The sequence below is a fragment of the Fukomys damarensis genome, unplaced genomic scaffold (assembly GCF_012274545.1).
Source record: "Fukomys damarensis isolate Sample0158 unplaced genomic scaffold, DMR_v1.0_HiC HiC_scaffold_37, whole genome shotgun sequence".
In the NCBI taxonomy this organism is placed as follows: Eukaryota; Metazoa; Chordata; class Mammalia; order Rodentia; family Bathyergidae; genus Fukomys; species Fukomys damarensis.
In genome coordinates this window covers 16,366,419-16,379,066 of record NW_022900949.1, presented here as the reverse complement: position 1 = coordinate 16,379,066, position 12,648 = coordinate 16,366,419, and the positions used below count along the sequence as shown (strand labels likewise).

At 40.8% G+C, this 12,648-nt stretch overlaps 1 protein-coding gene and 1 long non-coding RNA gene across 2 annotated transcripts in view; one reads left to right on the top strand and one right to left on the bottom strand.

Annotated features, from left to right (window-relative positions):
- LOC104855742 overlaps positions 1–6,716 on the bottom strand; it is a 9,731-nt gene extending 3,015 nt beyond the window's left edge. Inside the window, exons 1-2 of the long non-coding RNA XR_778468.2 lie at positions 5,658–6,716; positions 153–307 (exon numbers count right to left, since the gene is read on the bottom strand). This is a non-coding gene — a long non-coding RNA (uncharacterized LOC104855742). The remainder of the gene's footprint in view (positions 1–152; positions 308–5,657) is intronic.
- A 585-nt stretch (positions 6,717–7,301) lies between these two features.
- Positions 7,302–12,648, top strand: part of Akr1e2 (aldo-keto reductase family 1 member E2) — a 15,191-nt gene continuing 9,844 nt past the window's right edge. The window contains exons 1-3 of the mRNA XM_010614705.3: positions 7,302–7,423; positions 9,956–10,123; positions 12,189–12,305. Coding sequence (XP_010613007.1) covers positions 7,385–7,423; positions 9,956–10,123; positions 12,189–12,305 — 324 coding nt within the window. The 5' untranslated portion in view covers positions 7,302–7,384. The remainder of the gene's footprint in view (positions 7,424–9,955; positions 10,124–12,188; positions 12,306–12,648) is intronic.

Sequence of the window (12,648 nt, the reverse complement as noted above, 5' to 3'; positions counted from 1 at the left end):
AGTTTTTACCAAAAATCACTATAGCTTCTGTAATTTAATATCTAGTCAAACTGTTGAGTCATAAATGAGACCATATAATTAAGACATCACGATCATATTGAAGCTTAACATGAGAAAGTTAAGGGAGGTAACCACTCAAGGTCCTCAAATACCTGAAAGTCAGAGTGATGCAGACGCTTGGGTTGTCCATAGCTGGCAAACGTTTTCCCGTTCAAACATATCTGTCTGCATTTTGAGGAACGAACAGCAGAAGGCAGAAAGAGCCAGCTTGTGAAGTCCACGTGTGTTTCAACAGAATTCAACAAAACTGTAAAAAAATGGAATATTTTCCACCAATATTCAAGTAACACTTTTTATTAGTCAATACTTTTCCTAATTGTATTTTCTAAATAAATTTTTTTTCTCTACCAAGTTATAAAGTATCATTAAAGTCAGGTGAAGCACATTCTAAATAATAGTAATCAACTAGATTTGCACTTTGGGAATAGTCTGTGTATTTATCTATAAATAGTCAACAAAAGGATGATTAAAATATAAAGTATAAAAATGACTTTCTCACATTACTTCAACTTATGAACTAGTTTAAGGAATTATAAAATTATGACAAATATACCATAAAGCAATCTAAGAACTTCCAAAAGAAGTAAATTATCTTTTTTGTTCTATTTCACAAGTAATCACTACTAATATTCTCATAACTTCAAAATCCTCTATGCATATTGAGCATATAAATACTTTCACAGAGGTGTGTGTCTTTGTCGTGTGTGTATATGTGTATTATATATACATATTACTTGTGGGTTTTTTTTGTTTGTTTGTTTTGTTTTGGTACTGGGGATCGAACTCAGGGTCTTGCACTTGCGAGGCAAGCAGCAGAACCAGTGAGCTAAATCCCCGTACCTATTACTTGTGTTTTTGTGTGCATATATGTGCATGTTGTGCTTGTATGTATGTGCATATTTATTAATGTGCATGGGGTGCATGCATGGCTAAGTGTGTAAATGTGCTCATGTCCATATGCCTGTGCATGTGTTTGTATGTATGTGTGTGAGAGAGAACAAGAAATTCATTAATCCCACATCTTGCTCTTTCTGAGCATAGGATTTTTGACTCTTCTCCTGTCAGCATGTGTAGATGCAGACATGGATTTCAGAAGGGGATGAATATTCAGATTGGTAAAGACGTCAGTGTGGGTGGGCAGGTGGCCCGTGTCAATAATCCCAGCATTCTGGGACAGGAGGATCACAAGTTTGAAACCAGTTTGAGCAAAAGTGATTCAGAGAGACCCTGTCTCATAATAAAAAAGAAAACTCCCAAGCTGTGCATGTGGGTCAGTGGGAAAGCAGACTGAGTACTGGTCCCTCTGAGGATGAATTGTCTCTGTTCTCAGTCTCCTCATCTATACTGTTTCCACAGCTTCTGGGCCCCATGTAAAACAGGAAGTCCTGCCTCGGGTTGGGAATCCTGTTCCCACATGCCAAGGACAAAGAGACAGCCACTCACCCCGGTACAGCATAGGGTGCACTAAGTGGCTGCACCCCATCCCTTCCCGGTACAGCATAGGGTGCTCTAAGGGGCTGCACCCCATCCCTTCCCGGTGCAGGGAACCATTCTACCCAGAGATCCACCCCTCTGCTTTCTGCATCCAGGAAACCAACTTGAAGACTTTTGTCTTCTGGAGGCTTTTTTTCTGCTTTCTTCCCTTACCAAATCCTCCAGGCAAGAAATCACAATGCCTAACTCTAGCAAAAGGAGGAGGAGAAGAGGAAAAGAATAGATGTTTCCAGAAGCCATCCTGCCACACACTATTGTACCCCCTTCACAGAGCCACAGTGAGGAGGATTCACTGCTCCAGAGGGCAAAGGCCTTCCGTTTTGATATTGTCAGGCAGCTGTCTGGGGGCCTCCCCAATGATGACATACAAGGCCCTTTCTGATTGTTCCTTCCTGTGAACATGGTCATATTTTAAATTGTATAAACATTAAACTATTGTGGTGTAAAGTTTTGATTCTTTCATTATAAAGAATTTTGGTACATTTTACCAAGTGTTTACATATGTGCCATTTATATTATTATTATTCTCCTAGATTCTTGCCTCTGAAATTGGAACTGGCCTATAAAAAGAAGGCATATCAGTATAGTTCACATCAAGATTTTATGAAACGATGCAAATCTTTTAAATAAAGGACAACGTTACTGTAGATATCTCAAATTAAACTGTGACTTTGTGAATTATGAAAGTGAATATGGAGTATCAATAATACAGTACCTCACACTATACACCATCCCATAAATGGGTGCCTCCATATTTTGAACTAAGAAAAGTTATTTAAGATCAAAAGCAGAAAAAATATATAGCTCTAAAATACGAGCTACCTTTCAAAATTAAAAGAATATAAATAAACTCATAGTAAAGAGAAATAAGGAAAAAGGAAGTTTTCCACATCTGAAGTATACGTGCCATGAAGACCTGGGTATATTTTTTGAAAATTACAGAACTAAAGCAAATACGTCTTATATGTAATTTAGATGTGGGTAATAAAAACAAATTTCTGGTTTAATTTACTCATACTAGCAGCAATTTAAAACCATTACATCATTCGGTGGCCTGCCTTGCAAGCGCAAGGACCCGAGTTCAATCCCCGGTACCAAAAACAAACAAACCATTACATCATCAAAATCACTGATAAATGAGATAAAGTACGTAAAAGTAAAAAAAGGTAAATTCTCAATAAAATTTACTGATTATTTTAATATTATTTTTATTTTCAAAGGAATCATTTAGCATGTCATTTTTTTCTTCCAGTCTTAAATCCTTTTAAAAGATTCATTTAAAGTCAGATAAAATTTAGAACAGATGATGAAACCCTCAGCAGTGATACTTCAGAGAACAGTGGTTAATTCTTCCTGAGGCTTCTACTTAACTAAAGTTTTGCTGGAAATGGTTAATATAATGTGCAGTTCAGTCATATTCAATCACTGGTGTGAAATTTTCTTGAGAAATAAATCAATGTCCTCCACCTTATTCAAAGTTGTTATAGTCTACAATGTTCCAACAACTGGGTGAGAGGGATAAATAAAGCCACAGACTCTCTCCAATTTAGTGATTGAATTGCGATTCTTTACTATAGTAGGAAAGTTACATATATTCAGTAGAAACCATAATTTGAGTTTTGAACTTTAATTTTTTCTCAGCCCTCTGATGTGCATTATTCTCTCCTGACACTGAGCACTAGCTCAGTGCAGCTCCAAGGAACCATTCCACCAAGAAGGCCCAAGGTAGGTGCTTTCAGTCTATGTTTAGTTCATCAGGACACAGCCTTGTCCCAGTGGAAGAGCATCTTTAAACTGGCATGCTAGTAATGTGATGGCAACCTTTGTTGCCATTCAGAATATCTACTTTTAGCAGACAGAAGCTCCCAAAGTTACTAAAGCCACATAGAGAAGGCAGACCATGATTCTTACTGTCATGGTTGCTTGGAAATTTTTTTCACTGTTGGACAATGTTAAAAGAGACATTTCAAGTGCGAGTTCAACAACATCTTAAATGTGGTGAAAGAAAAGGAGACATTGGGGCAATTCCAAAGCGGAAGAGCCATTATAATACCACAATACTGTCCTCATTAATTTGTGCCTATTATTTGTGGCTCTTTTCAGCCCTTTCTCCAACTTTTACTTATTGGATGCTACCTTCATATAAAGCTTGCTTTTTCGAGATTTGAGGAAGAAGTTTTTCTACACGTGGAAATTTTTAATGAGTGTTTATACGGAGAATTTCCTTCTGATTCTTCAAACAATACTTTTAAAGCCTCCACTCTTATAAAAGCCAAATCTCATCCAGCTTGTATAAACTAATATTGCTGCACAGGTGGTCATAACATTTTCTTCTAGCTGAATTTCATCTTCTTAGCTTCTCATTAAACAAAATAGCATACTAACAACACTGTTGAGTGACTAAACCAGCCAAAGATCAAGAATGGTGGTTGTGTACAACGTTCCATGCTTCCTTACTTAATCTTGTCTCCATTGGCTCAGCAAAGTAATATTGTATTTTCTTTGCTGAGCGTTTTCCCTTTTTGTTCATCTTAAATAGCTGGCTTCTAAAGAGTCTAATGATTTCTAAAGCTGTTCACTGCATAAGACGACTGTATAGCTCAAGCTATCAAATCTGCTCATGCAGGATGAAAGAGTTTATTTTGGCTGAGATGACTAATTGGCTGTTCTCACTGAAACCTTTGCAGAGGATAAGTCCCTTGGCTGTAAGGGAAGAAAGTCAATTAACCTTTCACACCAGGTAAAGTATTTGTAAAGACTTTGCCTAAGGTAATGCATTTTCTGTTATGCTTCTTGCCTTCTACTCAAATAGAATCATTTAGAACATTTTTCTGAGCTAATGGTGTTGTTTATTAAAGCAAATGACTTAAAGCGTGAATTGAAAGGCTCAGTGCTACATTGGGAATGTGTATGAAAACCTGCATCTGTCAAATGGGCTTGGCATAGTTGCCACCAGCAGACAGGGCCCTGCTTTAGTTGATTTCAAGCTTCACAGGCTGCTGGCATTGCTGTTGTTTCGTTTCCACCCTCTTGCCCCAGATGACCCTGCTCTTTCATTTCTGAGTGTGCACTTCCCAGTGACAATGCAGCCAAGTCTCCCCTGCTGTTTCTACAATTCCTCTCCCTTCATATCTTTAAAAATCAGATGTGTGCTATTATCTGGAAAGCATCCATCTCCCAAGCCCCGGGTTTGCTGAGGTGATGGTGCACAGGTTGTGTGTAAAGCAGACAAACAGGCAGGGACAAGCACACGGGCTGCAGCAGATGTGGGTTTTCCCTCAGATGCCTGTACCGATGGTGAGGGTTTAGAATAAACCGCAGTAAGATGATGCCCCGGATAATATTTAGTGCCCAATATCCAAGAAAACCACAGAACAAGGATATGTCTACATCTCATCTAAATTATTCATTCTCAGTTTTCACTTCTGTCATCCTTGAGAATAAACCATCTATGTGATGAACAAAGTACACTTTAAAAATGTCTTTATGCTACATTTCAACCTAATGCCTTTTCTAGACAATATGTTTTTAAGAATTTCTGAATCAAATTCCTCAATCACCATTTCTATTCATCAGTTCTATTACCTTGAAGATTTATCTCAACTGCTACTGCCTCACAACTTGATACCTTTTTTCTTTTTGCACTCCCACTGAATTTGTTGTTAACATTTTATTCTGTGCTACCACTTTTTTATTCCAGATTATCCTATAATACTTGTGCACCTTTCTAATCTCACTACCCAAACACAAAAGCACTTTGGCTCCTTCCGTGGGAAGCTCTCTTACCTATTAATTACATCTCAGCTGATGTACGTATAGTAAGCTGATACATAGTAAGCAATTTCATATCTGAAATGTGTCATCCAGAAAGGCAGTCATCAGGACCAGGTGTACAATAAGTAAATCTCAGATTTCACTGAAGACAGTGACCAAAGCAGAAGGATAATATCTATGAATTAATAAACAACCACTCATTAAAAGAAATAATTCTGAGCAAGCTCTATCCTATCCTAGTTGCTCCATTGAGCAGAATGGCACAGCTGTCCCATGATGGTCAGTCCTAGCACTACAACCTCAGGCAGAAAAACTGAAAGAAAACTTACCTGTGTTTGGGTGTCCTCGGGCAGTGGGACTTTCAGGGCTACTGCAAACTCCAGAGAAGTTTCAGAAGGACTTTGCTGTTATGTTTTAGATTGAAGATGTCCCCCAGAGGCCTCATGCATGTATAGGCAGGGCTTTTAGAAGGAGACTGAATCATGGGTTAATATAGCTGATTTGCTGTTATGAGGTGGAGTCTGGTCAGAAGAAGATGGTCACTGGGGTGTGGCCTGGAAGGTGAATCTTTTTCCTGGCCCCTCGCTTTTCTCCTCTTCCAGATCACCATGATGTCAACACTTTCTTCCACTATCCCCTCTCTGACTTGCCATGTTTGCCCTGGAGCTATCTGACCAAGGACTATAACCACTAGCCAAAATAAACCTCTCCTCCTCTAAGTTGTGAGTGTGGGGTATATCTTGCAAAAAGAAAGTGACTTAGCCCCTTAGAAAACTCCCTCATCTCTCTTTTCCTCCACTGGCTCTGGGGTGTCTAGTTAACTTGCCCACCTCCTCTCCCAAGCCAGGAAGATGACTCCTGCCCCATTTCCCAGAAGGATCCCAAGGATCTAATAAAATAAGTCTTATTGCTGGGCACTGGATCTGTGGTCCTGGGTTCTCTCATGTTCTGCAACACTCCAGGTCCTCTGCCTCTCAAAATCCTGGCCAGCTCTCTGCTCAGCAATATCTCTGGGGAACAGATGGCATTTTCCAAAGCCTCAAACATGGATCATCCATGGAGAAGCAAGACCAGCAGAAAGATCTTCAAGTGTGTGGGATCCTCAAGCATCCCAATTGCAGGAGAGAAAGCTGAAGCCACCTAATTAGTGTCCCGTGCCCTTTTCACACTGAGAGATTCAGACGGTGGTTTACCCTAAGACCCAAGTGTCCAAGTGGTGGAAACCCGATCCCACACTGTCTTCTAGAAGTAGTGAAACTGAGAAGTTGAAAGGGAGCTTTATAATTAGGATTATAACGCTACTTTTCCCAGCTTTTTCATGCTTACAGTGAAACGGCTAACGCCATTCCTAGTGTCAAGAAAGTTTCAACAGAACCAGGTTTCCTTTTCTTTTTTTCCCCCTGGACCTGCATGTGGCCCACAGCCTGGCTGAAAGTATAATTCTTGAAGTATGCAAACCTCCTGGCTTTTGTTCCCTCCTCCCTTTAAGTTGAAGTGCTTCTGTGTGTTCAAGAGAGGCTGACTAGCTGCCTTCTCAATTTCGCCAGGTTGTGAGCAAACTAATTCGTCCATTGTTATTGCCTTTCTTGTGCTCTTGTCGGCACCAGGGAAATGAATCTAGATGGTAGCGTTCTAGAGTCACGCCTCCTGCCAGGCAGATTAATGGCAGCGTAAGGGATGGCCTTGGGCTCAGGCAGGGCCTGGGAACACTAGGGATACTCCTGTACCAAGCTTGGACTCCAGCCATGTTGTTCAGAGACAAGTGGTTGGGAACCAGGTAACCAGTGAAGGAGAAAATGCACACCTGACCACAGGTAGTCAGAGTTACAGCCACAGGGGCAGCTCTGCCAGACAGGCCAATCGGAGAAACTTACAGCCAATTTGCCCGCCAGTGTCACCAATCAATTGAAACGCCAAGCTCCAGCCAATGAGGACGTCCTCCACCGGCTGCCCCAGGCAATCAGGAGGCCGCGGCGGGGCACCGCCTCTGTGTGCAGGTTGCTGGCGAGGCAGGGACTCTTCTGTACCGAACGTGACGCGAGGGGTGCCGGCAGCCATGGAGAAGATCCCTCCAGTAGGCCTGGGAACCTGGAAGGTGAGGCCGGTGAGGCTGGAGGGGCCCTAGCAGGGCCATGCGGAGGGAGTGGACGCCGAGGCCGGGTCTGCAGGGACGGAAAGTCAAGGCTGGGCTCCTGAGGCGACCGCAGACTCAGGAGACGAGAGGTGGCGCCCTCTTCGGCTATGATCGGCCTTCCTCGGCCCTCTTCGGCCCTCCTCGGCCCTCCTTGGCCCCTCCTCGGCCATGATCGGCCCTCTTCGGCCCTCCTCGGCCCTCCTCGGCCCCTCCTCGGCCATAATCGGCCCAAGGGCTCTGGCGAACCTGCTGCCCGAGAGGGGTCTGTGTAGACTTTCCTGGCTTTCTTCGGACTCTTAATTCCTCCCAGTGACTTGAGACCCAGCACTAAGCAAAAGGCCATTCAAATGTGCGCTTACAAAACAGGAAACTTATTCCTTGATAAAGAGGTGTCCCTGTAAGAGGTCATTAAAGGTTTATTGGCTGAGCCAGAATTTGAATATTTGACCTCTGCTGGTCAAAATATTTTTAAAATTATGTGTCGTAATAAAAAATGACGTAGAATGTGGCTATATCGGTTCTGGGTTCTCTGACGGAGCATGCGTTTGACAGCGGTGCTGGGTGAAACTGATTGCAGGGTTGTGCTGGGTTCGTAGAATGACGCGGGAGCATCCCTCTCTGCTGTCCGAAAAAGGCTGTGTTAAATTGAGATTATTTCTTTTTTATCATTTCGTAGAATTCTTCTATGGTGATTTTTCTCTCCCGAATTGCTTCATTTCTTTAATAACAGAATATTTAAACTTTACTTTTGAGTTAAAATTTTTCTCAGAATTTTTTCCATTTCATTTTTCCAAATTGTTGGATTTGGTTGTTGGTCATAGATTCTTTTAAGTCGTTTACCTATATTTCTTCCTTTTCATTCTCGTCAGTGTTTAGAAAATTGATCCTTTCCAGACCAACCTTGCCAGAAATGTGTCTATTTTATTAAGGTTTTTCCAAACTGATTTCTCTCTCTCTCTCTCTCTCTCTCTCTCTCTCTCTCTCTCTCATTGAGTTTATTGGTACATTTTAGGTATACAGTAGTTACATTCATCACTGGGATCTTGTACCTTTACAAGACAGGTCTTGGTTCTCATTTTTTCCCCTTGTCCCTGCCCTCCCTTCACCCCCCCTTCCCTATTTACAAAAACTTTGTTTCCATTTTTTCATTTTCTCATTTTTATATTTTCTCTTATTTTCTTTCCCCTACCCTTCCCACTTCCCCTACACCTTTAGCCCATTTCTCCCTACTTCACATTGTCATTTATACCATTAGGACCTTATTTACGATTATAGTTTTTCACACCAGAGAAACAATTTGATATTTACACATGTGTGACTTATTTATTTCTCTTAAGAGGATATCCTCAACCAAATAACTGATTTCTGGCTTTGCTCATCTTTCCTATCACACTTTATTTTCTTCTTCATTAATAGCATTCTTATTTTTTATTTTCTCTTTATATCTTAAATTAGTTGCTTGATTTATTAGCTGTAAGCCACTCTGAATCTATTGCTTGTTAAGTGAACACACGCACTGATGAATTTCACAGTGCTGCTGAGAAGCTAAAGTGGAAAAGTACATTTGAACTAAAAGCCCTTGAAAACTCCATAGTTTGCAGAGTTTGTGAGTTTTCTACCTTTGCCCCTAGGTGTAGCCTCTTCTCTTGCCTCGGCCCAGTTTACAGTGACCAGTTTTCTTTTCTGAATTTCTGTATTGCTTCTAGCATCTGAATTATGTATTTGCTTTGTGGTATGTGCCCTTTTGTGTAGACCTACCCCTTTCGCCTTACAAATGGACTGTGTTGTTTCTGTGCTAACTGATGAGAGTTTTTTTGCAACTTTATTCATAATTGCTAAAACTTGGAAGCAAGGAAGATGCCCTCCTTTGTTTTTTTCTTAGTACATGTTTCAGTAGGTAACGATCACATGTCATGGGGAGTTAATACATAAGCGTGATACATTTTAAGGTTTTTTTGCTTTCCCTTCCCCTCCTCTCCCTCCGACCTTCCTCCATCTCTTGGTCCCCTTACCATTTCCAAAAGATCTCTCTCTCTCTCTCTCTCTCTCTCTCTCTCTCTCTCTCACTCTCGTTTCTGTTATCTTTTATTTTACTCTTTAATATACTTTAAGTAGAAAACTTGTGATATTTAACTTTGTATACCTGATTTATTTCACTTAACATTATGCCATATGGTCCTCCTACCTTCCTGTGCCTCAGTTATTATTTGTTTTATGTTGATTTAATTCCTTGATCATTCAGGAAGTTTAAAACATCCAGCTCAGTCCTCTGCAGGTGCTAGAAATACCTGTATATTTTTCCCAAATAAGTGAAGAAGCTGGAATTTAGTTTTTCAATAAATTTCTTCTGACTGACATCTCCTAATTTTAGGACTGGTTGATGCCAATTCATTGACATCAATTTTTATGTATTCCTGAATGCCACATTCTTGTGTGCAAAGAGTTGGATTCCCTGACTCTGGAAGGAGCGTTTCTGACTTGTTGGTTTTGCAGGCCTCTCCAGGAGAAGTAACTCACGCCGTGAAGGTGGCCATCGATGTGGGGTACCGGCACTTTGACTGTGCGTACTTATACCAAAATGAGAATGAGATAGGAGCGGGGATCCAGTGCAAGATCAGCGAGGGTGCTGTGAGACGAGAGGACCTGTTCATTGTCAGTAAGGTAGGGCTTCTCTCCCGTGAGGACTGCGGGGCCTCAGCTGCTTTGGTCTTGGGAGAACTGCAGTACCTATCATGAAAAATTTTCCAGTTTCCTAATGAGAATTGTTGGCTTTGTTTTGTACTTTAACCAGAGTCAGCAAGAGTTTTCATAGCTTCTTGAACATGGTAAATGATATTGTGTATAGCTTTATTCGTTTTATATCACATATTTGACTATTTAGGTAAGAGTACATAGAGTTCTCCTATTTAATACATTCCTTTTTAAAAATTATTTCATACCAGTTATTACAAAGTAATGGATTTTATTTTGGTGTATTTGTGCATGTATAAAAATTAACAGTACATTCTTAAAACAGAAACTGGTTGGTGGGCATTTTGGCTAAGGTGGTGAATAAGACAAAGTTTCAGCCCTCATGAATACAGAAATTCCCAATCTCAGAATCACGTGAAGTGATTGTTAAAATGCAAAGTCCGTGTTCCACCCCAGTTCTACTGAATAAAAAACTCTGGCAGTGGAATAGGGTACAGGTGACGGTGTCAGGCTGGCATTACGAAAGGAGCAGATTAAACACAGGCACAAGGCAGGAGCTGGCACTGCAGGTGCAGGGACCCTTAAGTTTGGTGTTCTTGGAACACACGCAGGGAACCAAACCTTTAGTCCACAAAGTGAGGCTGAAAGGCTAGGTCTTGTTATGCCTCTGAAGGAGCTTATATTTTTACCCGGAGACAAAAGAAAACCAATGAGTTTTTAAGTAGGGCAGTTTATGTTACATGTAAGCAAGACTGTGTTGTATCTGGAATATCAAGGCAGGCAGAAGATGGCACAATAAAGAGGGGCAGGGAAGTAAGTGGTGGTGTGGATGATAGGAGAACACCATGGAAAATATGAGAGATAGACTACGGTATTAGAAACGACAATGCTCAGAGCAGGAGACTGTTGTCAAGTTCTGTCATTCAAGCGCTGTATTAATTGTTGGACAGATCAGGTCACAGTTTCAGTATTTGTAAAATGAGAGTTTGATAGTCTGAATAATTTTCAGGTCTAAAATTCCATAATTTTGAGACTCAGTGTTGTTTCTATAATGGCTTTGCTTATCTGTTTCACTTTAAGAGCTTAATTTTTACCATACTTCTCAAAGCTAGTGTAATCCTGGGTCTGTGCTTGGCCAAGGCAAGAGATTTTCTTCTGAAAATTCACAGCAGGGAGATGGGTAGCTGGGAACTCCTTAATCTTACTCAAACCTAAAAGCAAATAACTCCTAAGGGGATCATAGCCAGCAGCAGATGGATATATGCTCATTAGTGTGGGAAAAGTTATAAAAATGTTATTTAAAAATAAGTAAATCACTTACACTCACTACCTAGAGATAACTATCATGTAGTTCTAGTTGCCTGTTCTTTTCGCATTTTTGTTAATCCGCTGTACTTGTCATTTATTTTTATCTCTCTTACTAATTGTTGTTTTTACTTGCTGTGATAGAACCCTCTAGTAAGCTTCTGCCACACTTAACTAAAAATGTACCAGGGATACAATGGGGAGAAAAAATACTGATAAATTTGTCTGCTTATTCAGGAGTGTGGAAGTAATATCTAAATAAATATAAGGCAGTGTATGTTAGCTACCTGTGTTAGCCTGAATGGTTAGGATGCTTTATTAACAGAGAAACTTGAAAGTAAAATCTATATGAGTTGGAAATACAGTACAGACATTCTTCGGATTGTTACTCATGTCCTTTTGCCTGCAGACATTCTTTTTCTTTGACTTTTTTGGCCCCAGTGATCCAAATAACTATCAGCTGTCCTGCCAAATGTATTGTAGTGCATTAACCTGTCTCGAGTAGGACTCGGGCAGAGGGAGCCTTGCTTCAAAGGCCCCTGTGGAACTTTTGTGAAGATAATGTCACTGCCTCCCCTCAGGACCTGTCATGTTGTATTTGTTGAAACCTGATTCTAGATTTTTGGTCTTCTAGGGAGCAGCTTGTGGGTCTGAATAGTGGGTGCTCTGTTAGCTCTAGCTCTAGATTGTGGCTGTGGCTGTGTGACGATATCTCCCTTCTCTTCTGCAGCTATGGTGCACTTTCCACAAGAAGTCCTTGGTGAGGACAGCGTGCTGCCAGAGTCTGAAGGCCTTAAAGTTGGACTACTTGGACCTCTACCTCATTCACTGGCCCATGGGTTTCAAGGTATTGCTTACTATGTGGTTAGGTTTGTATGGAGGCTTAAATAAATGTCAGCATGGGAGATGGCTGCAAAGTGAAATGGTTAGCAGCCTCAGTTCATCATGGAAAGTTCCTCTAAAAGATAGATCGGGTGCCTCATTTCTCTGAGCCCCACACTTTGCTCTTGAGCACATCTTATATCTACTTCTAATAAATCCTTCTTGTGTCTCTTTAAAAAATATATGGATCAGGAGCTGGGGATTTAGCTCAGTGGTTTCACCACCTGTCTCCCAAGCGCAAGGTCCCGAGTTTAATCCCCGGTACAAAAAAAAAAATATATATATATATATATATCGGAGCTCGGCAC